At 39.7% G+C, this 27985-nt stretch overlaps 1 protein-coding gene and 1 long non-coding RNA gene across 9 annotated transcripts in view; one reads left to right on the forward strand and one right to left on the reverse strand.

Moving 5' to 3' along the window:
• LOC114479318 (NLR family CARD domain-containing protein 3-like) overlaps window positions 1-27985 on the forward strand; it is a 54140-nt gene that overhangs the window by 22226 nt on the left and 3929 nt on the right. For 6 of the 8 annotated variants that reach the window (XM_028472948.1, XM_028472953.1, XM_028472952.1 and 3 more), the window contains 6 exons: window positions 51-102; window positions 1483-1693; window positions 1890-3708; window positions 3786-3959; window positions 27536-27709; window positions 27798-27950. In XM_028472948.1, coding sequence (XP_028328749.1) covers window positions 51-102; window positions 1483-1693; window positions 1890-3708; window positions 3786-3959; window positions 27536-27709; window positions 27798-27950 — 2583 coding nt within the window. The remainder of the gene's footprint in view (window positions 1-50; window positions 103-1482; window positions 1694-1889; window positions 3709-3785; window positions 3960-27535; window positions 27710-27797; window positions 27951-27985) is intronic. The other 2 variants (XM_028472950.1, XM_028472956.1) reach the window with 2 other exon arrangements.
• LOC114479378 (uncharacterized) lies at window positions 23677-24791 on the reverse strand. The gene is made up of 3 exons (XR_003675985.1): window positions 24662-24791; window positions 23798-23847; window positions 23677-23712 (listed from the first exon to the last, which is right to left on the reverse strand). It is a non-coding gene; the product is annotated as an uncharacterized LOC114479378 (long non-coding RNA).

Raw genomic sequence — 27985 nt, forward strand, 5'->3', positions numbered from 1 at the left:
TTATTATTATTATTATTATTATTATTATTATTATTATGTCTTCTCCACAGCAGCTTGGGTGTGAATGGTTCCTCTGGAGCTGAGCCTGACTCCATCTTTATGGTGAGACACACTATCATACTTGACAAGACTATGCACTACTCGCACCCTTTAATAGTCTTACGTAACAATGTGATGACGCCCTCATTCGTAATCAGTGTTACACAGAATTAGCAGAAACATGAATTAAAAAGCCTTCCGGCGGTCAGCCAATCATACCTGTCAAGTATCCCGTTTTGGCAGGGAAACTCCCGTATTTTACCCCTCTTTCCCACCATCTTCCCGTATTAGTATTTTCCCATAAATATCCCGTAATGTAGTAATAATCAAAACCTGTCTTACTAAACTGAACGCTGTCACTAGCCTCGCGAGAACTGCCATCTGAAATGGCCTGGTTGGCAGTTCTTGCGAGATTAGTGCCAACAGCGGCAACAAACCCGGAAACATCTCAGAACAGAGATGATGATGAATGAAGACGTAAAAAAAAATAACTCATGTAAATACTTTGGAAAATGTAACAGAGAGTTTATCTTCATAAAGACCATCAGGATGGGACACAGTTACACATTTTGTTAGATTAATAACTGAGATTTTAACGTCTACCACAGCAGAAGGAGCCACGTAAGTCACCATGAAAAATCAGCCAATCACAAGCGTCACAAATATAAACTGCTTTACAAAGTGTTTAATAATGTAAAGTCTGCAACAAATGTGTCTAATAAGTCATTAGTGAATACCAGAGAACCACATGAGTGAGCATGAGAAATTAAAATAAATTATGTAATGAAAAGAAAATGTAAATGTCTAACTTAAAGACAAGCAACGTGAAATTAACAATAAATATGCAACGTGTTGACTTGTAAATAAACTGTAAGTATATTAAATAAACATGTGCTTCATATACACATTTATGTTTTCATTTAGGCTGTATTATAATTTAGGAATTAGGGCTGGGCGATATATCGAGATTCAAGATGTATCGAGTTTTCTATTTTGGCGATATAGAAAAACGACAATATTGCATATATCAATATATATATAAAAATTTTAACTTACTTTGTATCAAAATACTAATTTTAGGAGTCACTACTTTTACTTCTCAGAACAACATGTAAAGTTCAGTTAGATGATTGAGTGCGCCCTAAACCAGACCTTCCCCATAACAAGCTACACTACAGAACTCACTCACACATGCTGTCTCTTACAGGAGAAAAAGCCAAAAGTGGCACATATTGTGGAGCTGTTTGTTCATTAATGAGACTGTGGCATTTTGCGTCAGCACATTTAACCCAGAATTGTCTTTCTGCTCAGACTTCATTTGAAATAAAGTTATAGAGACCATTAGGAACACTTCTATGCTTTTTGCACCACACACACACACACACAGGTTCTCACTGATGATTGGACCAGGCCTTCACTCATCACCTTTCATTGTGTTTCCAGCTACTGGAGGACAACATCATCAGCTTTGTTAAGGCTGAACTCAAACACATGCAGAATATTGTGGATGGAGATAATCCAGAGTGCTCAGAGAGTCAGATGGAGGGTGAAGATGATAAGCAGAGGAGGAGCAGCAGGGAGGCCTTTTTGAACATCACACTGTATTTCCTGAAGAGGATGAAGCAGGAGAAGCTGGCTGAACGTCTACAGAGCAGTAAGAGCATGTGAACATTTTCACTGTGAGGAACATCACATGAAGGACACAAAGCTGCCTTTTCTTTTTAAATGCATTCAATTAGTTGGATTTAATCTGAGGAACCATCCATACTGAAAACATCACACACTTTAGTTACCAATGTTCAAACCTGCTCTGACTTCTCCACTCTAACATTAAGTTGGTCTTCATTCAGGTACAAAGGCTCATCGATACCAATGTCAGCTGAAGTCCAAGCTGAAGAAGAAGTTCCAGTGTGTGTCTGAGGGCGTGGCAAAAGCAGGAAGTCCAACCCTCCTGAAGGAGATCTTCACAGAGCTCTACATCACAGAGGGAGGGACTGGAGAGGTCAACCAGGAACACGAGGTGAGACAGATAGAAACAGCATCCAGGAGATCAGACACAGCAGAAACAGCCATCACACTAGAAGAGCTCTTTAAAGCCCCTCCTAGAAAACATCGACCAATCAGGACAGTGATGACAAAGGGCGTGGCTGGAATTGGGAAGACACTCTTAACACACAAGTTCACTGTGGACTGGGCTGAAGACAAAGCCCAGCAGGAGGTCCACTACACATTCCCACTGACCTTCAGAGAGCTGAACATGCTGAGGGGGAGGAGCTTCAGCTTGGTGGGACTTGTTCATCACTTCTTCTCTGGAAGCAAAGAAGCAGGAATCTACAGCTTCCAGGATTCCCAGCTTTTGTTCATCTTGGATGGTCTGGATGAGTGTCGGCTCCCTCTGGACTTCCTCAGCACTCAGACCCTGACTGATGTCTCAGAGTCCACCTCAGTGGAGGTTCTGCTGATAAACCTCATCAGAGGAGAACTGCTTCCATCAGCCCGCCTCTGGATAACCACACGGCCTGCAGCAGCCAATCAGATCCCTCCTGAGTGTGTGGACATGGTGACAGAGGTCAGAGGGTTCACTGACCCTCAGAAGGAGGAGTATTTCAGTAGGAGGTCCACAGATGAGGAGCAGGTTAGCAAGATCATGTCCCACATCAGGACGTGTCGTAGCCTCCACATCATGTGCCATATCCCGCTCTTCTGCTGGATCACTGCTACAGTTCTGGAGGACGTGTTTAAGAGCAGAGAGGAGGGAGAGCTGCCCAGGACTCTGACTCAGATCTACAGCCACTATATGGTCCTTCAGAACAAAGTCAAGAATGTAAAGTTTGATGGAGGAGCTGCCACAGATCCACACTGGAGTCCACAGAGCAGGAAGATGATGGAGTCTTTGGGAAAACTGGCTTTTGAGCAGCTGCAGAAAGGAAACCTGATCTTCTATGAGAGTGATCTGACAGAGTGTGGCATGGACCTCAAAGCAGCCTCAGTGTGCTCAGGAGTGTTCACACAGGTCTTTAGAGAGGAGAGCAACCTGTACCAGGACAAGATATTCACATTCATCCACCTGAGCCTTCAGGAGTTTCTGGCTGCTCTTCACGTCCATCAGACCTTCATCAGCTCTAATGTCAACTTGCTGAGCAATCAACCACTGAAGAGAAAGAAGAAGAAGAATAGCTCCAAGATGTTAGCATCTAAAAAAAAAACTCTGAACCTTCTACATCAGAGCGCTGTGGACGAGGCCTTACGGAGTCCAAACGGACACTTGGACTTGTTCCTCCGCTTCCTGCTGGGTCTTTCACTACCGACCAATCAGAGGCTCCTACAAGGCCTGCTCACACAGACAGGAAGTGACTCACAAACCAATCAGAGAACAGTTAAATACATCAAGGAGAAGCTGAGTGAGAGTTTGTCTACAGAGAGAAGCATCAACCTGTTCCACTGTCTGAATGAAGTGAATGATCGGTCTCTGCTGGAGCAGATCCAACAGTCCATGAGATCAAGACGTCTCTCCACAGAGGACCTGTCTCCTGCTCAGTGGTCAGCTCTGGTCTTCATCTTACTGTCATCAGAAGAACATCTGGATGTATTTAACCTGAAGAGATTCTCTCCTTCAGAGAAAGCTTTTCTGAAGCTGCTCCCAGTGGTCAAAGCCTCCAAGAAAGCTGAGTATGTGACTTTAGAAGAACATGTCTTTAATTCTCTCACAGACAAACATCTGTAAGGTTTCTCTGATTCTTCATCAGGTTGAGTTTCTGTGGTCTCTCAGAGAGAAGCTGTGCAGCTCTGTCCTCAGTCCTCAGCTCTCAGTCCTCCAGTCTGAAACATCTGGACTTGAGTAACAATGATCTTCAGGATTCAGGAGTGAAGCTGCTGTGTGAAGGACTGCGGAGTCCTCACTGTAAACTGGACTCTCTCAGGTCAGTGGGATCACAGGGAATTAAAGGACTGTGCATTTTTAGAACCCTCAGAATAAAACTGGATTTCTGTGATGTTTATTAATCAGAACTACTGATAATTGTTTTAATAGCAAAACAAAACAAAAATGTTATGAAAATACATTTAGTATTTCTAGTACTGTCAAGAGATGGTCTGTGATTAATTAATCTAATTAATCTTGTTTTCAATCGCACCTAAAAATGGCAGAGACGCGCCCTCAACTTGAGGTGTTTTTTCATTGAAATCACATTATTGTGGCAGATCAAGATTGGTATATAACAAAGTGGTTTTATAAAGTCATTTATTGTTTTTCACACTTGAACAGATGCAGGTGTAGCCATTTACATTCTGCTGTATTTAGTAGTCCCAAGGGCTACGTGTCATATTGATGTGTACTTTAGTCAATCTCCAAATAATGGAAAATACAAATGAAATAAAACATCAGTACTTATTCATTTTGGTTCTGAACCCTGTCATCTTGTCCAGTTTTGGCAACACGGCGTGCTCGGACCATGTAGCAGTTAGCACTGTCAGAGTGTCTACACTAGCTGTCCGTGCTAGCAGCTACATGTTTAGCATTGAGTTGGTAGTTAAGGTTGCCACCTGTTCCTTAAAATACAGAATGGTTCCTTATTTGGCCATTAAATGGTACGTCCTGTACTAAAACAGCTAAAACAGAACGCTGTTTGTTCGGTATTTGCATAAATGACGAGAACACGAGACATGTCAGTCAGGCCGTCTCACACACACACACTAAATCTGAGAATAATGAACAAAATTAAAAGTAGGAAATGTTAAGGTTAGCAACACCAATCTATGTAGGATCAGTGTAGTGTGTCCTGTGTACCTGCCTGTGTGTGTGGTGCATTCACGGACTGTTGGAGAGAGAGAGACAACACACACTGACGCTGCTCAAACCCTGAAAATGTCCAACTTAAGAGAGATTTCAGTGTCACACGGTGGACTGTCTGACCTCAAACAGCCTCAGGAGAACAACACTGTAGATATGAACTATCTGAGAAGTTCTTCATACATACAACTTCTCCTGAGGCAGGTGAAAAACATCACCTTTCACCTACGAGGTAAAAAGGCTAAAAAATGAAAACAAGCTTCTAAAAGAGACAGTCCTGGATATCCAATCTCGCAGTATGCGAGACAAAGTGATATTCTCAGGTATTCCAGAGCCCCCCAACAATGACCCAGAGGTTCTGCTGAAAAATGTTATGTAGTGTGCGCTTAAAATCCCGACAGAAACCGTGAAAAACACCTTTCACCATGTCCATTGTCTCGGATCATGCCTCATCATTGCCAAATTTGAATATTTTCAACAGGAAATCTAGGTTAAAGGTAAAGGTTGGGAACTTAAAGGTACGTAATTCGGAATGAATGATCAACTCCCTCAGTAAATAAACGAACGTCGAAAAACCCTGTATCCTATTTTCAAGGAAAACCGACAGAGAAGCCGAAATTCAAAATTGGTCATAGACAAGCTTTACATAGACGGCCAACTGTTTAGGGATTCGAACATCAGCTCCTGGCTCTACTAAGAAAAACACAACAAAAAACAAGAACGAAAACAAACAAACAAGCAAACAAAAAAACAGGTGATGTATGGGTTAACATTGAAAGGATAAAGCTCCACGCAGTGAAGTTAAGGTAGCACTATTTTAAAGGTAAAATAAATATATGTGCTGTGTGTGTGTGTGTGTGTGTGTATATATATAAACACAAAACGATAAATAAATAAACAAAACAATAATAATTAGAATAAAAACAATTGAAAAGGAGAAACAATTAAATAAAATCATGTATATGTATATATACGTAAGTGGATGTGTGTGTGTATGTATGTATATATGCTATATATTTGCACAGATTTTGATAAACACATACTGTATAGGCACGTACAATCTCACAGGACAGTCTCTACCCCCATGTCAACTCTTTCTTCTTTAACCCCAAACCCTTTTTTTTCTTTCACATCCACTCAACACTCATAGGCTAAAAAGATTAAGATATTTGATTATGTATCAAGATTAAATGCAGACATTGTCTTCTTTCAAGAAACTCACTTACTTAAATCAGAAGAAAAATCTCTTTAACAACATATATAATTTGTGTTTCAATTCCAGACAAAGAGCAGTGTCGGTTCTTTTCAACAAAAGACCCAGAGGGTAGATATATTATTATCAAAGTGGTGATATATAATAAATGTTATACAACTCTAAATCTCTATGCCCCCAATAATGACGACCCTGATTTCTTCCAATGAGTTTTTTCGGAGTTATCGGACCTTTCTGCAGACTCATCTTTAATCATCGGAGGTGACTTCAATCTGGCACTTGTTACGGTTAAATTTACGGTTACCTCGTCTTTGACTTGAAAACACACTCTGCGGTGATAAATGATGAAGACCAAACAGGAGAGATGATGAAGTAATAAAAAATGATTTCATCTAAACTAAATAAAAAGGTACAAAGCGGGATAGACAAAGAAGTGGACTCCTCTGGCCAGAGGAGAGGCGCGAAGAAAAAGAAGGGCCCAAAAGTTCCTTTCACACACATTTATACCCCACTGTCCCACCTCCCCCCTTCCACAGACAACAAAGAAGAGACCAGGGGGGAAGGTCAGTCTGCCGGAGGTGACACCTCCGATGTCGGGGTGAAAGTTCGATGTGTGTGTGTGGGTGAGAGTGTATGTGTATGTGTGTGTGTGCATGTGATGTCTGGGGTGGGTTTGGACGTGCTCTGGCCTTGGAGATTAAACTGAGGCCAACTGACATTCCTTTAGAGAAGCTGTATTATGGGAGTATGAGCCCATTGACTTTGCAGGAAAAGGAAAAGACATCAGACAGGCGTGGAAATTGGGGTATTAAGTTGAATGAGATCAAAAAGCAAATATATGAGTATACATAATTAATCAATTTTGCCACCACAATCTACCCTTTTTGGACAAAGTCCAACACAAAAAAAGAAGCAAAATTAATTAGTAAAATGTTTAACCTTAGCAAAGCACAGTCCAAACTCATAAAACTTAATTAAACAAAGTTAGTATAACTTTAGCTCAACCCCTCGTAGTCAATTGGACAAACAATGGTGACCAGGAAAGGCTTGCGATCGGTATTTCTTCCACGACGTCCTCAAGGTTGGATTTCAATGTTTCAACAGACCATATGCCTCGTAAGAAAGGTCAGCTTTGTGACCCCCTGAGGTCTTTACCTTTTTCTTTCGATTGCAACTTTCAAGGCTCCTCAAAGCACTGCTCCCGATCCGGAAGAAAGGAAACGCTCCCTGGCACTGCTCCCGAAGAGAAGAAACAGCTCCCGAAGGCGCACCTCCTTACTGCGGTTCCTCGATCAATGGTGATGTTGGTTCTTCCTCCGTTGGACCAGTCGCCTCAAGATCAGGGTCGGCTGGTGTTGGCACCTTCCTGCAGTGTGATGCGTGAATCCACGTGGCTCGCTCTGCGACCTTTTCCGTCTCGCGTTGTGCACGATCACAAAGTCACCTGGAAGAATGTCATGGAGGTTCTCGGTGGTAGTCAGTGGGAGGGCCGCTCGTACTCTGGACCTGTTGAGAGTAAGAATTGTGGAGAGTTGTGCACAGTATTTTATCAAACTGTCGTCCTGGAGAGCTGTCTCAGCCCAGGACGAAACAGAGGGGGATAGACCCACATTGGGTGGCCGCCCAAAAAGGATTTCAAAGGGTGAAAGTTTAGATTTCGGATGGACCTGTTGTCTCATCTGAAGGTGGACAAGCGGTAAAGCTTTAATCCAGTTCAGCCCTCCATGCACTTGTTTAACCTGTTTTTCAGAGGACAGTTAGCTCTTTCTATGGCCCCAGCGGACTCAGGGTGATAGCTGTAGTGTTTTCTAAGATCCATGTCTAATCTTAGCCCTAACTCTGTTATCACCTGGTTGACAAAATGTGTGCCGTTATCAGAAGAGATTTTGTATGGAATGCCCCACCTTTTGTATGGAATGCCCCACCTAGGTCAGCTCAGCTACTTCCGGCAGCTGAGCTGACAGCAGCAAAAGAGCAGAGCGGAGCTCACAGAGGAATTTATTTACTAAACATGAACTTTTTCTTCTGAGAAATGATACGATACCTCAACATCAAACTCTATCATTTACCATCTGACTCTGGCTCTGAGGTAATCATCTACTGCTTTTTTATTTGCTGGCTCAACTGGAAAGCTAAGTAGCAAGCTAGCTAGCTACAAGTAGCAAGCTAACTAGCAGAAGAATGGCTCTTTCCACAACAGAATACAGCAGTCTTCTCCAAAAGATTACTGAACTGGAGACTACAGTGCGAGGAATACAAGTAAACATTGAGGTTAATGGACACTGTGGATATGATAATGATACGACTGTGCCGCTGTTTCAAAACAGCGGAGTGGATAAAGCTAACTTGCTACCAGCCCGTGCTAACAAAGATATCAGGCCTAGGGAGGATCCTGTTCCCGTTGATAAGCCAACAGGTGCGAGTCCTCCCTGGAATACTCTGGGAGCTAAGCCTAAGAAAAAGTCATATCCACTTCAAAGGCTAACGGGCCGAGCAAAGCGCCCTGATATCAATAATGAGACACACTGGCCTGCACTGGCTTCGCAGACTGCAGCCTCAACATCAACTCCCTTGTCTGCCCAGGCACAAAAGTGGACATCTGCTAAAGGCAGGAGTATCACCAAGTCACAAACCCAGTTTCATGTAGAACTGGGTAATCGATTCGCCCCACCGCTGAATGACCTAGGATCTGGCTCTAATGAGGTCAACACACAACCTTCTGGAACTGCGAAGACTGAAAGTGTTTCAGGAAAACAAAAGCGACAGGGTAGGCCAAAGCAACAACCTCACACACTGATAGTGGGAGACGTTTCTGTTAAAGATGCTCAGAAGATGTTTAGCAGCAACGTGAAAGTGATCTGCTTACCTAATGACACAGTATCAGACCTGGCTGACAAAATCTTGCATATCGTTGCAGATTACCCACATTTGAAAAATGTTGTGATTCATTTTGGGTTAAATGATTTAGTCAAGGAGGAGTCTGAGGTGTTAAAGCAGGATTTAACCCATCTGCTAAAAACTGTGAGCTGTTTACAGCCTAAAGTGTTCATCAGTGGCCCGATACCTCCAGTCCGCAAAGGAGATCTGAAATTCTCAAGGATTTACTCTTTGAATAAATTTCTGTCTTCGGCTTGTGCTGCCCTTTCACTAAATTTTATAGAAAATTTTCCTATTTTTTGGGAACGTCGTCATCTTTTTAGAGCAGATGGACTGTGTCTAAACAAGGCTGGAGTAAAACTCTTCACATCCAACTTGTTTTACTTCACCAGTCACACTGCTATCAGTTCTGATAAAGACAGAGGACAACATGTACCATCGGAGAACAAAACAACAAGGAAAGAACATGGAGTCAATGAGCTTCCAGCAAGAAATAAAAATCGCCAAAATGAAGAGGTCAACCCAACCCCCGCATCTCAGGACCCACCTGCTTCACCCCAAAATTCACCTACTTCCACCTCATCCAGCTTCTCTCCTACCCCTGCCTTCTTGGATTTAACTGCCCAGATGAACGAGCTGGTTCTGGCTGTCACAAGACTGACACCCCACCCTTTACCCCACCATGGTCAATCTGCACCACCCATCCCTCCTCGACGATACCAGGCTCAGGATCACTCTTCTCCTCAGGCCAGCTGTGTTCATCTTAGAGCAACACAGGTCTGATGTGTGCTGGGTCCGGACTGCAATAGCTCTATTTTTAGGAACAACCAGAAAAAGTCAGGGCCCTATGGAGTTAAAGCAGCTTCTTTAATTCCTGTGGTGACAGGTAACACAGGTAAAATTGTGAAATTAAAGAAAAGCAAAAAGCTTTATAGAGATAAAAATTTGACTCCTATAACATGTCATCCAAAAAGTCCACCAGTGTCTCCAGTAAAGTCTTTAAAATTAGCTCTTCTTAATGTTAGATCTCTTGTTAACAAGTCACTAATAATTAATGATTTTATTTTGACACATCACTTGGACTTTTTATTTCTTAATGAAACATGGTTGAATGATGGTATCAGTAATACTATTCTCAATGAAAGTTCACCACACGACTTTATTTATTTAAATAAGTGTCGTACTTGCAGGAAAGGTGGTGGAGTTGCTGCCATTTTTAAATCAATATTTCAGTGCAAAGAAATAACATTTGGTGATTTTATCTCCTTTGAATATATGTCATTCTAACTGAAGGGTGATTCAAGAGTTCTGTTTTTAGTTGTTTATAGACCCCCAAAATATTCTGGAGAATTCATGGATGAGTTTGCTGAACTGCTGTCAGTTGTATGCACTGAATACAACTTTTTAATAATAACAGGTGACTTAAATATTCATGTAGACAATAACATGGACAATACTGCCAAAGAACTGTATGCTTTAATGGATACTTTTGGTCTTACACAACATGTGACTGGTCCGACACACACTCAAGGTCACACTTTGGATCTGGTTATCTCTAAAGGTGTTGATATCTCTGCTGTTGATGTAAGAGACTTAGCTCTATCTGATCATTTCTGTGTCTTTTTTGACCTAGAGACTGTAACATCTGTTCCCCCTAGTTATGTGTGTTTAAAGAAAAGGTACATAAATGAGAACACATGTACACAGTTTATGGAAGCCATAGCAATGACACCAACATTGAGTGCTGAGACAGTTGATGATCTTCTGGATGAGTATAATAGAAAAGTCTGTAATGTCATAGATGTGGTGGCTCCAATCAAAACTAAGAGAAAACCAAACACACAGAAAACACCTTGGAGGAGGACTGAGATAATGCAGAATTTGAAATCTGACTGTAAAAGAGCTGAGCGTAAATGGAGATCAACAAAACTCCAAATTCATCTAGAACTGTACAAAATAAGTCTGCGAAAATTCAATGATGGCTTGTTCAAAGCAAGGCAGCAATACTTTTCTGAAATTATTGCCAAAAATGTCGACAACTCTCGCACGTTGTTTTCTGTAATTGAAAAGCTCACAACCCCCCCAGATCAGATAGCCCCTGAATTACTGTCAGCTGGAAAATGCAATGAATTTGCTGTATATTTCAATGAAAAAATACAATCAATAAGGTCAAACATCAGAACAAACCAGCAAAATCACAAAAAGCTTGAACAGCTTCAACCACTGAGGGATGAGTCAACTACAATGTTAGAGTTTATTACAGTGAACCCAAAAACAATAGAGGAGACTGTTCAGCAGTTGAATCCATCAACGTGTTGCCTTGACACAATACCCTCAAACTTCTTTAAAACTGTTGTAAAGTCAATTGTCACTGATTTGTGTAAGATAATTAACTGCTCATTCCAATCAGGCACCGTACCAAAATCCCTGAAAGTAGCTGCTGTGAAACCGCTGTTAAAAAAGAGAACACTGGATGCCTCTATACTGGCTAACTATAGACCAATCAGCAACCTTCCATTCATGGCCAAGATCATGGAGAAGGTGGTCTTCAACCAACTGAGTCAATTCTTAACATTCAACAAAATATTTGATAAATTTCAGTCAGGTTTTCGTTCTCATCACAGCACTGAAACTGCTCTTATCAAAGTGATCAATGACATAAGGTTGAACACTGATTCAGGAAAAGTATCTGTTCTCATTCTGTTGGATCTAAGTGCTGCATTTGACACTGTAGATCATACAATTTTGTTGCACAGATTGCAAACATGGGTTGGACTAAATGGAAAAGTAATGCAATGGTTTAAGTCATACTTGGAGGAGCGAAGCTATTTTGTAAGCATTGGAAACTTTGAATCTGACAGATTACCAATGTCCTGTGGGGTTCCTCAGGGATCTGTTCTTGGACCCCTTCTGTTTAACCTTTACATGCTTCCTTTAGGACAAATTTTACAGAACTGTAAGGTTGATTATCAGAGCTATGCAGATGACACACAACTATATCTATCACTGAACCCAGATGACTATGGTCCCATTGAGGTGTTGTGTGACTGTTTAGAAAAAATAAACTGCTGGATGAGTGAAAACTTCCTTCAACTAAACCATGACAAGATGGAGGTGATTGTCTTTGGTAACAAGGAAAAGAGGACTGCTGTCAGCAATTATCTTGAGTCTCGATCTTTAAAAGCTAAAGACCAAGTCAAAAACCTTGGTGTTCTGATTGACTCAGATCTTACATTCAGCAGTCAGATCAAATCTATCACAAAAACAGCCTTCTACCACCTAAAGAACATCTCCAGAGTGAAAGGTTTAATGGCTCAGAAAGATCAGGATAAACTGGTCCATGCTTTTATCTCCAGCAGACTGGACTATTGTAATGGTCTTCTGACAGGAATCCCCCAAAAGAGCATCAAACAGCTACAGCTGGTTCAGAACGCTGCAGCTCGGGTCTTAACCAGAACAAAGAGGTCAGAGCACATTACTCCAGTTTTAAAGTCTTTACCCTGGCTCCCAGTCAGCCTCAGAATAGACTTTAAAGTTCTGCTGCTGGTGTATAAATCTGTGAATGGTTTGGTCCAGAATACATCAGTGACATGTTAGTCAGGTATGAACCCAGCAGGTCTCTCAGATCTATGGACACAGATCAGATAGTGGAGCCCAGAATTCACAGTAAACATGGTGATGCTGCTTTTAGTTGTTATGCTGCAAAGAAGTGGAACAAACTGCCAGCGGAGCTGAAGTCAGCATCCAATGTGAACATTTTTAAATCAAAGTTAAAGGCACTTTTTTTCTCTACTGCATATGATTGAGAGAGAGATTTTTTGTCATGTTGTTGATGTAATGATGATTTTACTGATGATTTTAATTGATTTTACTGATGATTTTAAATGTTCTTATTGATTTTACTGATGATTTTAAATGTTCTTATTGATTTTAAACAATTGAATGTTTTATCATGTAAAGCACATTGAGTTGCCTTGAGTATGAAATGCGCTATATAAATAAATTTGCCTTGCCTTGCCTTGCCTAGGAATGATGTCTGTTAGCAGTGCTTTGGCTACTGCTGTGGCTGTCTGCTGTTTGGTTGGGGAGGCCTCAATCCATTTAGAGAACATGTCTATGATGACCAAACAGTGCTTCTTTCCCTCACATGGTGTTAGCTCAACAAAATCCATCTGCAGTTGATGAAAAGGCATGGATGGCTGAGGATGGGCTGTCTGGCTAGTCAATGGTTTTTATCTGCCTGGGTTGTTTTTAGCACAGATCATACATTTCTGACAAAACGCGGCTGCAAAGGAAGAAAATCCCTTTGTGCACCACACTGTCTGAACAGCAGATACCATACCACCCTTTGACACGTGCTTGACCGTGTGTCAATTTAGCATAAGCAGGGAAAAGAGAAGTCGGTAGGCAAGGCTTTGAATCGGGGCCATACCAAACATAAATGTTATTTATTTAAATTGTTTGTTTTATTTCTCTTCGCTATCTCTTGTTTATGAAGGAGAAATCTTATTCTATCCTTTATTTATTCTGAATAATGTTAACACTCCACACCTAATATAATCTAATTACTTTATAGAGCTGAATTTGTCAGTTCATTTATTTCTAAATTGGTGGCAAAAGTGTCTCCTATTCTGTGTCTGAACCAGAGTTAAGCAAGATTATTGGCCCTTTTAAGGTTAGACAGAATTAAAGTTAAGTTGAGTCGAACAATCATATTGTCTTTTGCTCTCTGCATTTATCCCATTCGTAGGAGTGACGAGCCATAGCGCGGTTTGGAGAGTTTCCTTAAATGCTCGGAAGTTACTTAACTTTAAACTATCTCATTTATATCGATCAATTATTAAGAATTTCAGCAGGACCCTTTTTAATTCTCAGGCGACCTCGATTGGGCCACCAACCCAATGTTTTACTCTTAAAAATGTCTAAACCCAGTGAAAGTGTTTTATGGTCTTGCACGCTAAGTGCTGGTGGGGGAAGAAAATGGTTGGAGGGTTTTGAGGTATAGGCGATACATCATGGACCGCTACTTGGTTAAGATCAGATAACCATTCAACAAAGTGAACCAATCCAAGTTTCTCCGTCAGATCCATCCAAAGTTCCACAAACACGGGGACAGAGATGAACCTGTATGAACTGGAAACTCAACTAAAGCTAACTATGCTTAGCTAACACACCGACACACACAGACTGGACTAAGAGCTAATGCTAACCACTCCATAATAAGGAATAGACCAAATAAAAAGAACACATCTGACTGTCATCAAACCACAGAGAGCCAACGATTTGTTTATGATTATTATTGTTTATGTGGTCAGATTTAACACTTGTATGGAAGGATAAAAGCTAATATGTCACACGTTGTGTGCAGTAAAGGTTAGCATAAATACTAATGTCACTATTCAACCGTCCCAAATGGTGAAACGCAATATTTTTTATATTATATTTCACGTGTTCACAGACAAAGCTGATCCCATTAGACTAATGTAACTATTGAGATTATTACACCTAAATATACTGAATGAATAAATCATCAAGCTTGATCTGGTTTTAATATCAGAGAGATATTTATCAATCATAACTTTATGTAACTCATAAGATAAATGAAACAAGATTCATCGGCAGTAAAAACACTAATGTTATTTTTGCTTTTCATGTGCGTTCATAGTTTCATTTTAAGTGAGGAAATAAGTGAATGACATACAAAAACACTAAAAGAGTGACCCACATGCACTAATATATTCCAAAAAATATCAGCTCATGAACTCTTTGAGTCAGCAGCTATTGTAGCCTGTTTTCATGTATCGAGTGTTGATGTATTCAAATGTATTTGTGTTTGTAAAGAACCTGTTTACACTTTAAGTTGGGAATTGTTTTATTTATGTATGTAGTTATAGTTTTTATTTATTGTTATTGTGATAAATACCAGAAATTATTGGAATAATTTTTTTAGTCTATATCGCCCATCCCTAGGAAGTGCACAAATACAATTGGATTACATGGAATATCTTGGAATAGGAGATGCATGGAGACTGAACAACCCAACTAAAAAAGAATATACCTTCTTCTCCCCTGTACATAAATCATTATCCTGAATTGACATCTTTCTTTCAAACAATTCCATCGCACATAATATTTTCCTAAAATACATCCTATAATTAATAGTGATCATGCCCCGATATCCCTCACCGTGCAGTGTGACTCTAATCAGAAATTACCCTCTCTGTGGCGCTTTAACACTTCATTACTTAATGACAGTGAATTTAAAAAAATGACAAGAAAAGAATGGGAGTACTTTCTATTAACAAACGACTCCCTGGAAGTGTCACCGTCCTTACTCTGGGAAACAGGCATGGCTGTCATCAGAGGGAAGATTATATCATACTCTTGTTACAAGAAAAAACAGGAACAGATAGCAGAAAACTGATTTTATTTTGCAACAATTACGATACAAAAACTTTGACTACAATAATAAATCAGGCAAATACTTCGCAAATCAGCTTAAACACAACAAATAAAAAAATGTATAGCGATTTCTGATAATTCAGATCAAACTTTAAACTTACCTCAAGACATTAATAAGATTTTTCATGATTATTATCAAAATTTATACTCGTCAAACTTAAACCCTGACCCTGAAGATATTAAAACCTTCCTCAATAACTTAAACCTACCACAACTCACCGTGGATCAGAAAACCCCCTTAGACTCACCATTAACCTTGCAAAAACTACAAAATGCTTTGGATAGCATGTCAACAGGCAAAGCACCAGGTCCAGATGGGTTCCCTGCTGAATTCCTAAAACATTTCTGGTCAATGCTGGCTCCGCTCTTTTTCAGAGTAGTAACAGAGATTAAAAATAAAGGTTACGTAGGAGGTCACATGAATACAGCAAACATTAAATTACCACTTAAACCAGACAAAAACCCCATGTTACCCTCAAGCTTATTAACACAGACATAAAAATTATTTCCAAAGCACTCACTTACAGGTTAGAGAAAGTAGTACAGTCAATTATATACCAAGACCAGACAGGATTTATTAAAAATAGACACTCCACAGATCAACACGGCACAGAACTCTAAAAAGAAAACAATAATCTTGTCACTCGACGCAGAAAAAGCATTCGATAGAGTCAACTGGTCGTTCTTGGCAGAATAGCCTCAGTCAAAATGAAAATCTTACCTACAATGAACTATCTGTTCTCTATGATCCAACTTATACCACCAATGCAATGGTTCAAAAGATTAAATTCTGCAATTACATAATTCTATGGGTTAAGGTTAGGGTTAGGGTGGTTTAGAAGCCCCTAATTTCATGCATTATTACTTAGCAAACCAAATATTATATTTAATAGAATGGCTAAAACCAAAAGAATACCACAACACCTGGCTAGAAATAGAACAGCTAGACTGCAAACATATTAAACTCTCTGATCTCCCTTTTATCACTGCGACCATCAAACGTCACAACTGCTTTAAAAACCCACTGATTGCCTCCACCCTGACTGCGTGGTGGAAAGCCCTGGACATTACAAAGGTTCAGTTAAAAACTAGCATGCTGTCTCCAATCTGGCACAACCCTAACTTCAGAAATAGAAAAAGACAGCTCTATCTGAAGACACCTCTTTGAAAATGACAAGCTCAGGACATATAACAATCTAACCCAAACATTCAATATAATTTAAAATAATTTTCTACAGTACTTACAAGTAACAGAGACAATCAAGAAAAATACTCCAGTAGATCTAATTACCTTACAACCTCCAGAACTGGCCATATATATGAAAAAAATCTCAACAAAATTTAAAAAAACTCTCAAAAATATACAGAGCACTCTCGAACACTAACTCTAATCACTTACCAATCACTAATTGGGAAGCTGAACTCTTAATCGCCAAGAACACTGATTTCTGATCAGAAATTTGTTGTAATACTTTTAAGATGACAAAAAAACACATCAGCTAATTCAATGCAAGGTCCTCCACAGATCGCACATTACCCAACAGAAAATGCATAAAACCCTAACCCTAACCATCTGCTCTCAGTGCACCCAGAAAACAGCTGATTCATATGTACATGCCTTATGGCTTTGTTCCCTAGATCAACAGTTTTGGTTTCTAATTACTGAAAAACTGTCCTCCATGTTGGACAGTAGGATTCCTCTATCTCCTCTGCTGGCGGAATTGGTGTAGGGTGGCGGTACCTGGCTGGCGGTGCTTGGGTTTGCCTGCTTATCGGTCCATGGCTGGCATGGTGGCCCGGGCATTGTGGCGCCATCTGGGCCTGTGCTGGCCCTGGTGCGGGCTTCTCTCCTGCTCGGCCGCTCCCTATTGCGGGCGGCGGGCCGCTCTGGGCCGGTGTGCGGCGGGGGTTGCCTCCTGGACCGCTGGAGGATGTAGCTGGTGCCCGGCTGCGCGTGGGGGGTGGGGGGTTGCCGCCGTGTTCTGTGGGGCTAGCATGGTTCAGGAGGTGCCGCGGGGTGGGTCTCCGGCTGTGCTGCTCAGCGCGTTCCTGGAGCCTGCGATGCCGAGTGCCCAACTACTCCATCTACCCTCTCCGGTTGCCCGCCATGTGGATGTGCTGGGCTCACACCAGCCTCCTACATGGACACTTCACTTCACTCCCAGATGGTCGGCTCACTCACTTGGTGCACCACACACCCATACCCAACCCTTGGGGGGCTAGATGGTGGGTCTGGGGGTGGTGGGAGCCGCCGCATGTGCTACTAAGTAGTGGCACTGGGGCAGCATTACCACCTGAAGTTGCCCTACCAATCCCTCCAATTTTAACCACACCTCAACATACCACCCCCTGGAGGGTACGACCACCACCTCCACCCCCAAAGAGAATAAAGGAAAAGAAAGGAAAAAAAAGAAGAAAAAAAAGGCCTTGGCTGAGTCCGAATAGTCTCTCCTATCTCCGATCCACTTTTCCATAACCTCGTGGATGACGTCACAGGGTTAAGGAAAGGTGTCAGTAGAGGAGTTAAGATAAGGTCACGTTTTTTTTTTGACAATCAGACGCACTTCCACGAGGTGAAGTAATAATCCAACGGCAGCGTCTCCTTTCCTCAGCTTTTAAAGAAAATCTGAATGCTCTTTTATCATTGCCGCCACTTAACATTTCCAGGGGTTAAAAAGCAGTGGATAGGAAAGGAGATAGGAGGGATAGCCCTAAATTCAAGGTTAATGTTGGACGAGACCCAGGAAAGAGTTTAGATGACCCTGCAGACACAAATGAATAATGTATAACATGAGCTAAGGAGTACATAGGGCAATAACATTTGGGAAACACTGTTCTATATCAAAATGTTTCTATTTTTGAGGATTGTGTTCACGGGCCCGTGAGTGTCCCTTATTTTATTTTCTAAAAAAGTGGCAACCCTATTGGTACACTGAAAGAAATAACTATTAACATTTACTTAGAAAAATACTCGTAAGTATTTGCATGATGATATTTGAATTAAATTTTACTACTCTAAATCAAGTAAAACTCTCTTGCCTTTATCAAGTAAAACCTAAATGGTATTTGTAAATAAATCTTACCCTACTAAATCAGTTTTATTACACTTGGTTATGTGAAATAATGAAGATTTTCTGGATATTTCTGTGTGTGTCATAGAAATACTGAGTAACTTTTATGTGTGCTGATCATATACAATAATGGATTACTTTATTAAATGTTATTTATATTTTATCTGTTGCATCAGTTTATTTATTCTTATTACAAAAATAAATATTAAGCACTAAATTTGAGTAATAACTACAACATGTTCAATTTTATTGAATTAATATGAAAAATCAATAATACAAAAATGCCAATATTTATCAACAACTTTTTTGTTTATTGACAACCTTTTTTGTCCAATTTTTACACTTAAAAGAACAATGAATCGACAATTATTGTTATTACAAACAAACACAATGTGTTTTCTGAAGGCACAGCTGTGAGAAATGGCTGCATGCGTTTACAGCTGTATTAACATTCATGAACAGTTTCGTATTTAGTGCAACAAATGATTGCAGAGTATTTGGCATTGCAGTAGACACAAACTAAACTAGAAAAAGAACCAAAAATTTGTCTAAAGTCTGCATGAAAAAGTGACTTCCAAAACATAATGGCTTACAAATGAAATCCAAGAATAAAACCACTTTGAAACATGTGCAGGTGTTTCACCATAACAAAACTACTTGCTAGCATAAAATGCTATAACGGCAATGGCATGACAAGTCGCTTAAGCTGAACAAAATGTCATATTTTAAGTTTTGGACAGCAACTTCATTTTCAGGCTTTGTACTTTGGGGGATAGCTTTATTGCATCTAAATCTAAGAAAAGTTTCTGGAACACTTCAAAAGTGTAACGCAGTGTTGGAGGATAAGCAAGATTCAGGGAATAAATGAGACCCATTAGCAGTGTACATGCCTTTGCAGCATTTCCACATCCAGTCAGAATCTCCTTGCCATCAAGAACAATGGAAACATCCACAGGCTCTTCAGCATAGGAAGCACGAACAACAGCGATCTTCATGTTGTGCTGACAAACATCCTCCAAGTTGTCCACCTAGATAAATAAAAGAGAGCAATAGTTACTTCAACACATACTCAACAGCGTACAAGTTTAAAGTAAAAAATGATATGCCCTAGCTATATTACAGTGAACTAAAATAAATAATAAACTTGAGTATGTTTTGTCTGTAACAGAATGATTACTAATTTAATAATCAGAAAGGCAATCATACAAATTTCAAGTATTTTACCTGGCAATCTAGAAAGAGGTCTTCCTCTTTTTCACCAAGGTAGAGCATTAATCCACGAATCACATCTCCACGTCTCATCTCAACAGTTTGGTCCTGTAAACAGTCAGACAGGAATTTATTAATAGTAAAGAAAAAATATTTAATGCACTCAGCACAAGTTCAAGACAGGTTCAATTGTGACCAAGTAAACACACCTGTCTCAGGTTGTCCAAGACAGGTCTCAGTTTTGCTCCAATAGCACCACCCTTCTTCCCAAGTACAGACAGCAGTTTTGGAGTGTAACTTTCCAGCTTGAACATGAATGTCGACTCAAGGGGAATGGTGGTTATTCTCCGAAACTCTTCTTTTGTCTGTCAAGATAAAAACAGCAAAACAAACTTATTATACACACATGTTAAAACCATTTTAAAAAATGTAATTAACTCACCCCAGCTTCGGTAAAGAGCGCTGGCCACCTTTCTTTGAAGTCATCAGCAGCTGGACTGCCAGTTACCACCTCCAGTCTTCGATAGGAGAATGTTTGGGCCATTTTTGGATCAATCACCTTGTAATTGTTTTTCTTTTTATTATCTTCAAGTAGCTCCAGTCGTATCTTCTCTAAACTTTCAGTTGTCTCCCCTTGTGGGTGTGGAGGAAGGTAATTCACTTCCGCTCTTTTTGACACCCTCTGGTAGTGCCAATTTGTGAACTTGTGTATCTCCAATAACAACACGCAGAAGAATCGTGGAGGACATCTTAAAGGCCTTTCAAAAGCAAAGCTGAAAAAAAAATAAAGAACAGCACAAATTAGTGTGACAAATAGTTATTTTCCATGGCTATTTTTTTTTTTTTTTACAGTTCGCAAATATGTTTTTCATGATACTTCCAAAAATGTGTGTTATAATAAATATGATAAAGCCATGCTTTAGTGATAAGTGGCAATATTAGTAAGCTGAAGTTTAAAAATAAATGCTGTAATACTGTACCTAGTTGGGTAATGAGATGTGATGTTTAAGAGAAACCATTCGCTTTCCATCCACCACATAGGCAATCAGTGGGTATGTGTCAATGAGTTCTGAGTGCTTTACTACTCTGACTATGCCAGTGGACTCCAGCATGAAACCTCTGAAATGTTCAAAGTACCATGCAGTTTTTAGTTTCACTACAAATGCTAAGCTGTCTTGTGCAACAACTATTTGTACTATTTCTGCAAAGTCAGGAAAACCAGTGGTGGAGCCATGTGCCAACATCATGCCAGCACTATAGGAAGTGCCATAATATTCTGCTTTCAATGTCAAATGAACAACTGTCTCAGCAGGAAATTCTTGTGACATGTATTTCTGTATGTCCTCATTTACAATGTCTATTGGAATGCTTGTCATTTTTGTTACAGTAATTGCACATTTTCTAACATCTGGGCCATGGAGTGTATATGAAATCATAGCCTGGTGTTTGTTTGCCATAGACTTCAAAATATTGCGGAAGCAGCTGGTCTGCCTTACAATCTTTTTAAAAAAGTGATGCTTGGCTTCGAATCTCATTGTCCACAGGGACACAAGAGGACCAAAGGCTTTGATGAGCTGCGGGTAGTGTTCTACAAAATGATGCTTCGGAATGAGTTTTTCCTGTGTAAAGACACTTTTAAATCGAGATCTATGTTCAGCAATAAGGCTTTCAAAGTAACCTATGCTTTCATCTGTGTGGGTAGGAGAAAGGGCCAACTCAACAACATCTTTTAATGTCATTATTAACTGCCATGCCTCTTCCTGTTCAGGAACTCTAGTTCCAATCATGAGTGGGAGTAACCTCAAAAGGCACCAATTTTCATGTGCGTTACCACCAATACTCTTTCTTGCTGTAAAGTTTAGTGGGATACCTTGTGGGCTGTTGGTCTTGTCTTTCCATTTGTATGGAAACTGTTTGATGATTTGGTTGAGCTCCTCGAGTTTGAAATATTTTTTCTTAATAAAAATGTCTATGCTCAAGGCCAACTCTAGAGGTACAATACCCTCGAGCAAATCATGCAAGACGTCAGGAGGGTATCCTGTTGTAACATGAAAATGACTTAATCTCTGAGTAACTGTGCAATGTTTCTTAACACCATGGCAATGGCTCCTACTTGTCAAAGCTTCCTCAATGTCCAGCTCGTGTTGCTGCTTTGTTCTAACAGGGAAAACTCCAGCTCTGACCTCAGCCTCCTCAAACTGTGATCTCTGTCCCACACAAAATCGACAAACATAGGACCCATTAAAACTTTCAACAAACTCAGCCAGGGAGTGAGCACCAAGATTGTCTGCAATCACAGAAAACACAGTGCCCTTTACAGTTTTCCCTAAACTGGGCACAAAGACTCCGTTTTCTTCAAGGTTTTTCAAATCGTTCAACAACGGCTCAAGAACACGAGAGTAGCCATATTTCTTCACATCATTTGCCTTGCACAACACTGCCAAATAAATAGAAGACAATGTAGATCTTAAGACAGGAGGAATGTCAGCCAGCACCCAGTAGACCGCAGTTACTTTATGTTTCTTTCTGGAGGTCCCTAGGGGATTGCAAATTTCGAAATCATCACAATACAGCAAAAGTGAAAACCTGAACTCCTCTTCAGCAAAAAATGCATTCTCCTTAAAGTGGGAACCATCACGAAACGTACAATATTCTCCTGAGGTAGAACATACTGCATTCTTTAAGATATTTTGGACAATGTCACTATTTTGTAAAATATGTGACAATGACTGCAACACTGGTACATATTGATAGGTTTTTCCATCTTTTGAATCAAGTATATATTCAACCGACTGTACAACAGAGAAATGCTTCTTTATATACTCTTTTCTGTGATATGCTGAAGCAAGGGGACCACCATCACAGAAAGCTACACTAAGAGGGCTAAGTTTGCAGATACTGTTCATCAAATCTGTAACCAACTTTGGATCTGGACTGCTGTTGTGATTTTTGAATGTGTCCAAGATAATACTTTGGATTACAGGTAGTGAAGCAGAAGAACTAATGAACTGAAGCTCCTCAACAATATCATCTATGCACCTACTAGGGATATTATGGATGCAGTCAAGTTTAAGTAACAAGGCACTAAGATGATCAATAATGGCTTTAACAGAGTCTCCTTCTTCCACTACAGTTTCTGAACAAACATCTTCATTTTCATCTGATAGAGTTACATCTGCTTCATCAGCTTGTTCTGCGTTAGTTAAAAATGTCTGCAATAACGTACTTTTAAAATCTTGAAGACAGTGAGGACTATGTTTTCTACTTTTATGAGATGCAAAAGTTGAATAGATGTTGGTACTGTAGCCACAATTTTTAAAAACACAATGAACTGTTTCGTGCCTTTTGAGGTGAGCTCCAATGTGTTCAAAATATTGCCTCTCTGTGTGAAAAGCAGATATATTACAGATAAGGCATAAGAAAGAAACTGTTTCCCTTGACTTATTACTTTGGCAATGGTCTCTGGACAAATGGGCATGAAGGGAATTTAAACTTTTGAATGCACTTGGGCAATCTGAATACAAGCAGGGTAAAGACCGACCATGGCCAGAGAATATGTGCGTTAATCTGTAATGTTTTAGGAGTGCTAAACGTGTTGCTGCCCTATAATTGCAAAGTTTGCATATCCATCTCATCTTAAAAGCCTACTGGATCTCCTTTGTGACGTCTGCCCTCCCTAGACTTCAATGTATGGCTCCCCTGAAAGACAAAATTACAAAAGAAACAAAAAAGAAATGAGGAATTAAATTAATTAATTTAGTTAGCAAACAATAAATAATGTTTACAGTTAAATGCTTACCAGACTGAAAGTGGTCTCAGTTAGGATTACTTTGCTCTCCCCTTTTCTAAAAGACACATTTTAGGTAATTTCAAAATTAGTAATGACATCATCTTTGCTGTGATTGTGTGACCAAACTGTTATAACAGTATAGTTAACAGGTAATAAGCATGCACTGATGGAATTTTTGTACAGAGATTCCAAATCAAACATACCGGCTGGTGCTTGAAGGGTTTATGCTGCCTGCCGTTTGTTTTTTGAGAAATATGGGTCACTGTAGGACAAAAATACAAAAAGAAAACTTATTTAATCAATGCATTTAGCTGGTAAACAATACATGTTTATAGTTAAATGTTTACCTGAGTGAAAGTTCCAAATGAATCTGAGGGATTTCAGTTTCAGGACTTTTCTGCAAGACAGGTTTTAGAAAATGACTCAAAATGACTAACATCACGTTGTTGTGATTGCGTGAATTAGCTGATAAACAGTATAGGGGTTTTAGAATGTATTAGTGCTGATGAACAGAGAGAGGTTTCACTGCTTCAAAAAAGCCAACTCTTATATAAAAAAGTAATATATATAATAAGACAAGATGTGCCATTAATATTTGTTAAGCATAAGTAATAATCATAAGTATCAGTCGCATTTACATAAGTGGTTATTTTGTTTTGCATCGTGAGAAAGTGAGACTGTAATGAAAAGCATGATATCCAGAACGAGCTCCAAATCTAACATACCGGGGCACGGGGGGCTTAACGGGAGCGCGCGGTCCTCTGTTCACAGCCCAGAGATAAGTTTTAGAAACGAAAACAAGCTCTTTGCAGACGAAAGAACAGGCATTCCCGTACAGTCTCAACACACCCGCCATCGTTGTTTTGGTTGACGAGCACACGTGACGTGCCAAGGCAAAGCATGATGGGATCTGTAGTATTTACCGTAACAGTTGCGACACTTGCTGAAAATGTATGGATTTGGATTTTGCGTTAATTGTTTTCAGTGGTTTGCATTCGGTTCTTTCCTGTAGCGAGAAGTAAAAAAATAAAATAAAATTGCGAAAATACAGCTCCAACTTTTTAGTAGAGGGGCTTGTGTGGCCATGCTTGTGGCGCTAGCATCGCAAACAGGTGCCTTGTTTTCTTAACGTCCTCGTCTGCGATAATATACTGAAACAAAAAATATGTATATTGTTGTACGAAAAACAGAAATGAAAAGTAGTTACTTACCTTAGCCTTTACATGTTTGCACATTGGAGTACTGGAACAGCTCCTTTGACTGAATTCGCCTTTGGTTAAAGAGTCCGTCCTAACCGACTACCAGACTGAATCCCGGGTTGTAAGGGTCCCACTGCGTATGTGCCAATTCAAATTTGAGCTCTGATCTTTTTGGAGTAAATTTTACTCGGGTTTTCATAATGGTTACAATAATTTAAAAAAACAGATTAATACTAAAATTACAGTAATTGTTACAGTTCCTATACAATTCATTGTTTTAAATAATTAAATCACATATTAGTACACAATTTTAAATGACAAAAGTTAGTAAACACTGAGACCTAATTTTACAAAGTAGGAATTATGTAGTTTTACACAATAAAATTTAGTACACCCAAAAGTCATTTCTTTCAGTGTAGCAGAGGCTGCAGTGCTCTGGTGATCTGGAAACTCTTTCTTGCTTGATTTGCACTGCAACTGAGCTTGTGTTTTTATAAGCCAAAATTACCACAAACAAAGTTGAGAGCTCAGCAGTCTCAGAGTAGTCTCCCTTCTTCTATTGTAGCCAGTGCATCAGTATTATGGGTATACCGGGAATTGCTGAAAAGAGAAATTTGCTGTTTGGAGTGCGAAAAAAAAAAGAAGCAATTATTTAATTAATTTTAATTCTTTTACTTGTCACGAAGTGCACAAAGCTCTAAAAACATTAGACCACAGAAAGCCCCCTGGACCTGACTTGATTGAGCCTTACTTTTTAAAGCTGACAGCTGATTTTATAGCAGAGCCACTTTCAATTCTTTTTAATCTTTCAATTAGAAACAAAGATATTCCATCTGTTTGGAAATCAGCTTTTGTGCTCCCTTTATTAAAAGGAGGTGACCCAGCAGTTCTTACCAATTATCGGCCAATTTCAAATTTATGTGTTTTATCAAAAATCCTGGAGTCGCTTGTCTGTGATCAGTTGAAAGAGTTCCTTTATTCTAATGAAATCCTCTCTAAATTGCAATCAGGCTTCAGAAAAAAGCACAGCACTATCACTGCTACTATGAAGGTGATAAATGACATTATTGCAGCACTTGATAAAAAACAGTACTGTGCTTCACTCTTTATTGATCTCTCTAAAGCTTTTGACACTGTAGACCATGCTATTTTAAAACGCAGGCTACATCTCATTGGACTGTCAGAGCACACTGTCGCTTGGTTTTCAAATTATTTAGAAAACAGGACCCAGTGTATAAAATATGAGGGCCATTGTTCTGAATTTGTTACTGTTCACAAGGGGGTGCCGCAGGGATCTGTTTTGGGGCCCCTCTTATTTATCTTGTACATTAATAATGTCAAACAAAATGTTTCTGATGCTAAGATGCATTTTTATGCCGATGATACAATTATTTATTGCTTCGGATCATCTCTTGAACAGGCTGTTATTTACCTGCAGAAAGCCTTTGTTTCTGTCCAGCATTCGCTGATTAATCTAAAACTGGTTCTCAATGCTGAGAAGACCAAGCTAATGTTGTTCTCTAATCATAAGAAGGTGCCTCTAACTCCCCCGGTCGTGTCCACTCTTGAAGGAATTGTCATAGAAGTGGTACATGAATATAGATACCTTGGTGTCGTAATTGATGATTCCCTCACTTTTAAACTTTTCATTGACAAACTTGTGAGGAAATTAAAACTTAAATTGGGTTTCTTCTTCCGCAATAAGACATGTTTTTCTTTTGGTGTAAAGAAGCGCCTTGTCTCTGCCACATTCTTATCTGTGTTAGATTATGGTGACCTTTTTTATATGAATGCTTCTTGTACATGTCTTCTGATGGTGGACTCTGTTTATCATTCTGCTCTGAGGTTCATCACAAACTGTAGAGCCATGACACATCACTGTGAGCTGTACTCTCGGGTGGGATGGCCATCCCTGTACACTAGGAGGCAGTGTCATTGGTTTACTTTTATTTATAAGGCTCTTCTTGGATTACTGCCCTCTTACATCTGTACATTACTTACAAAGAGAAGTACGAACACTTATGCGCTGAGATCCAATGATCAGCTGTTGCTCATGGTTCCTTTTGCCCGCACAGAGCTGGGGAAAAAAGCCTTTGTACAAGCAGCTCCTTGTGCTTGGAACATTTTAATGTATTGTAAATGTATTTCTGTTCAGTGTGTTGTAACTTTGCTGCCGCTTGGCCAGGACTCCCTTGAAAAAGAGGTTTTTAATCTCAATGGGATTTTTTTCCTGGTTAAATAAAGGTGAAATTTAAAAAATTAAAAATTAATCGCAATTAACACGTTAAATTGACAGCAGTAAGTCTTTTCTTGGACAAGTTACCAACTCAATAAATAAATCATGTCATCTGCATTAGTAAATTAACAATTGCACTCAGAGAGAACCAGAGTTAATTTTGATAAATTATGATTTAATCCTTTTTTAGTCCTTGTCTATTGACGAAAATGCAACTTAATTTTAGTCAAAATGTAATCATCAGGACTATTTCTGTTACAGTCTACTATCAGTTAAGTAAATGACATTAATATTTTAGTTGACTAAATCTGTCACAGATACAGTTGACTAAAATATAAAGCATAGTTTATGCATTATGTAAAGATTTAATAACCGTTGCTCAACCTGATATATGATGGTATTAATGTTTGTAAACACACAGACTGATTTGATGTGATCAATACGTTAGAGTTCTGATTGGATGAAACTCGGTCCAATAATTGAAGAACCAACTCAACATAACTGAGTTATGTCGATTAAAAATCAGTTTAATAAACATAAACCACCTTGGTGGAAGTAATAAAAGCTAATGAAGTGTACTCGGCAGAGGTTTTAATCCTGTCAATGATGTGATGATTATTATAAATAATTTAAATTTCTTTCTCCCACAGACTGAGTTTCTGTGGTCTCTCAGAGAGAAGCTGTGCAGCTCTGTCCTCAGTCCTCAGCTCTCAGTCCTCCAGTCTGAAACATCTGGACCTGAGTAACAACGATCTACAGGATTCAGGAGTGAAGCTGCTGTGTGAAGGGCTGAAGAGTCCTCACTGTAAACTGGACTCTCTCAGGTCAGTGGGATCACATGTTCCATCAACATTGTCCTGTTCCTCGTCTCCTCACTTGTTTCCTGAGTTGTGGATGTTTTTCTGAATCCAGTCTGTCAGGTTGTGTCATCACAAGAGTGGGCGGGGCTTCTCTGGCAGCAGCTTTGTGCTTCAACTCCTCCAGTATGAGAGAGCTGGACCTGAGCTACAACCATCCAGGAGACTCAGCAGTAAAGCTGCTCTCTCAGCAACTGCACAATCTGAGGTGAGACACATCACAGCAGCTGATCACATGTTCAA

The sequence above is a fragment of the Gouania willdenowi genome, chromosome 17 (assembly GCF_900634775.1).
Source record: "Gouania willdenowi chromosome 17, fGouWil2.1, whole genome shotgun sequence".
NCBI classification, from domain to species: Eukaryota; Metazoa; Chordata; class Actinopteri; order Blenniiformes; family Gobiesocidae; genus Gouania; species Gouania willdenowi.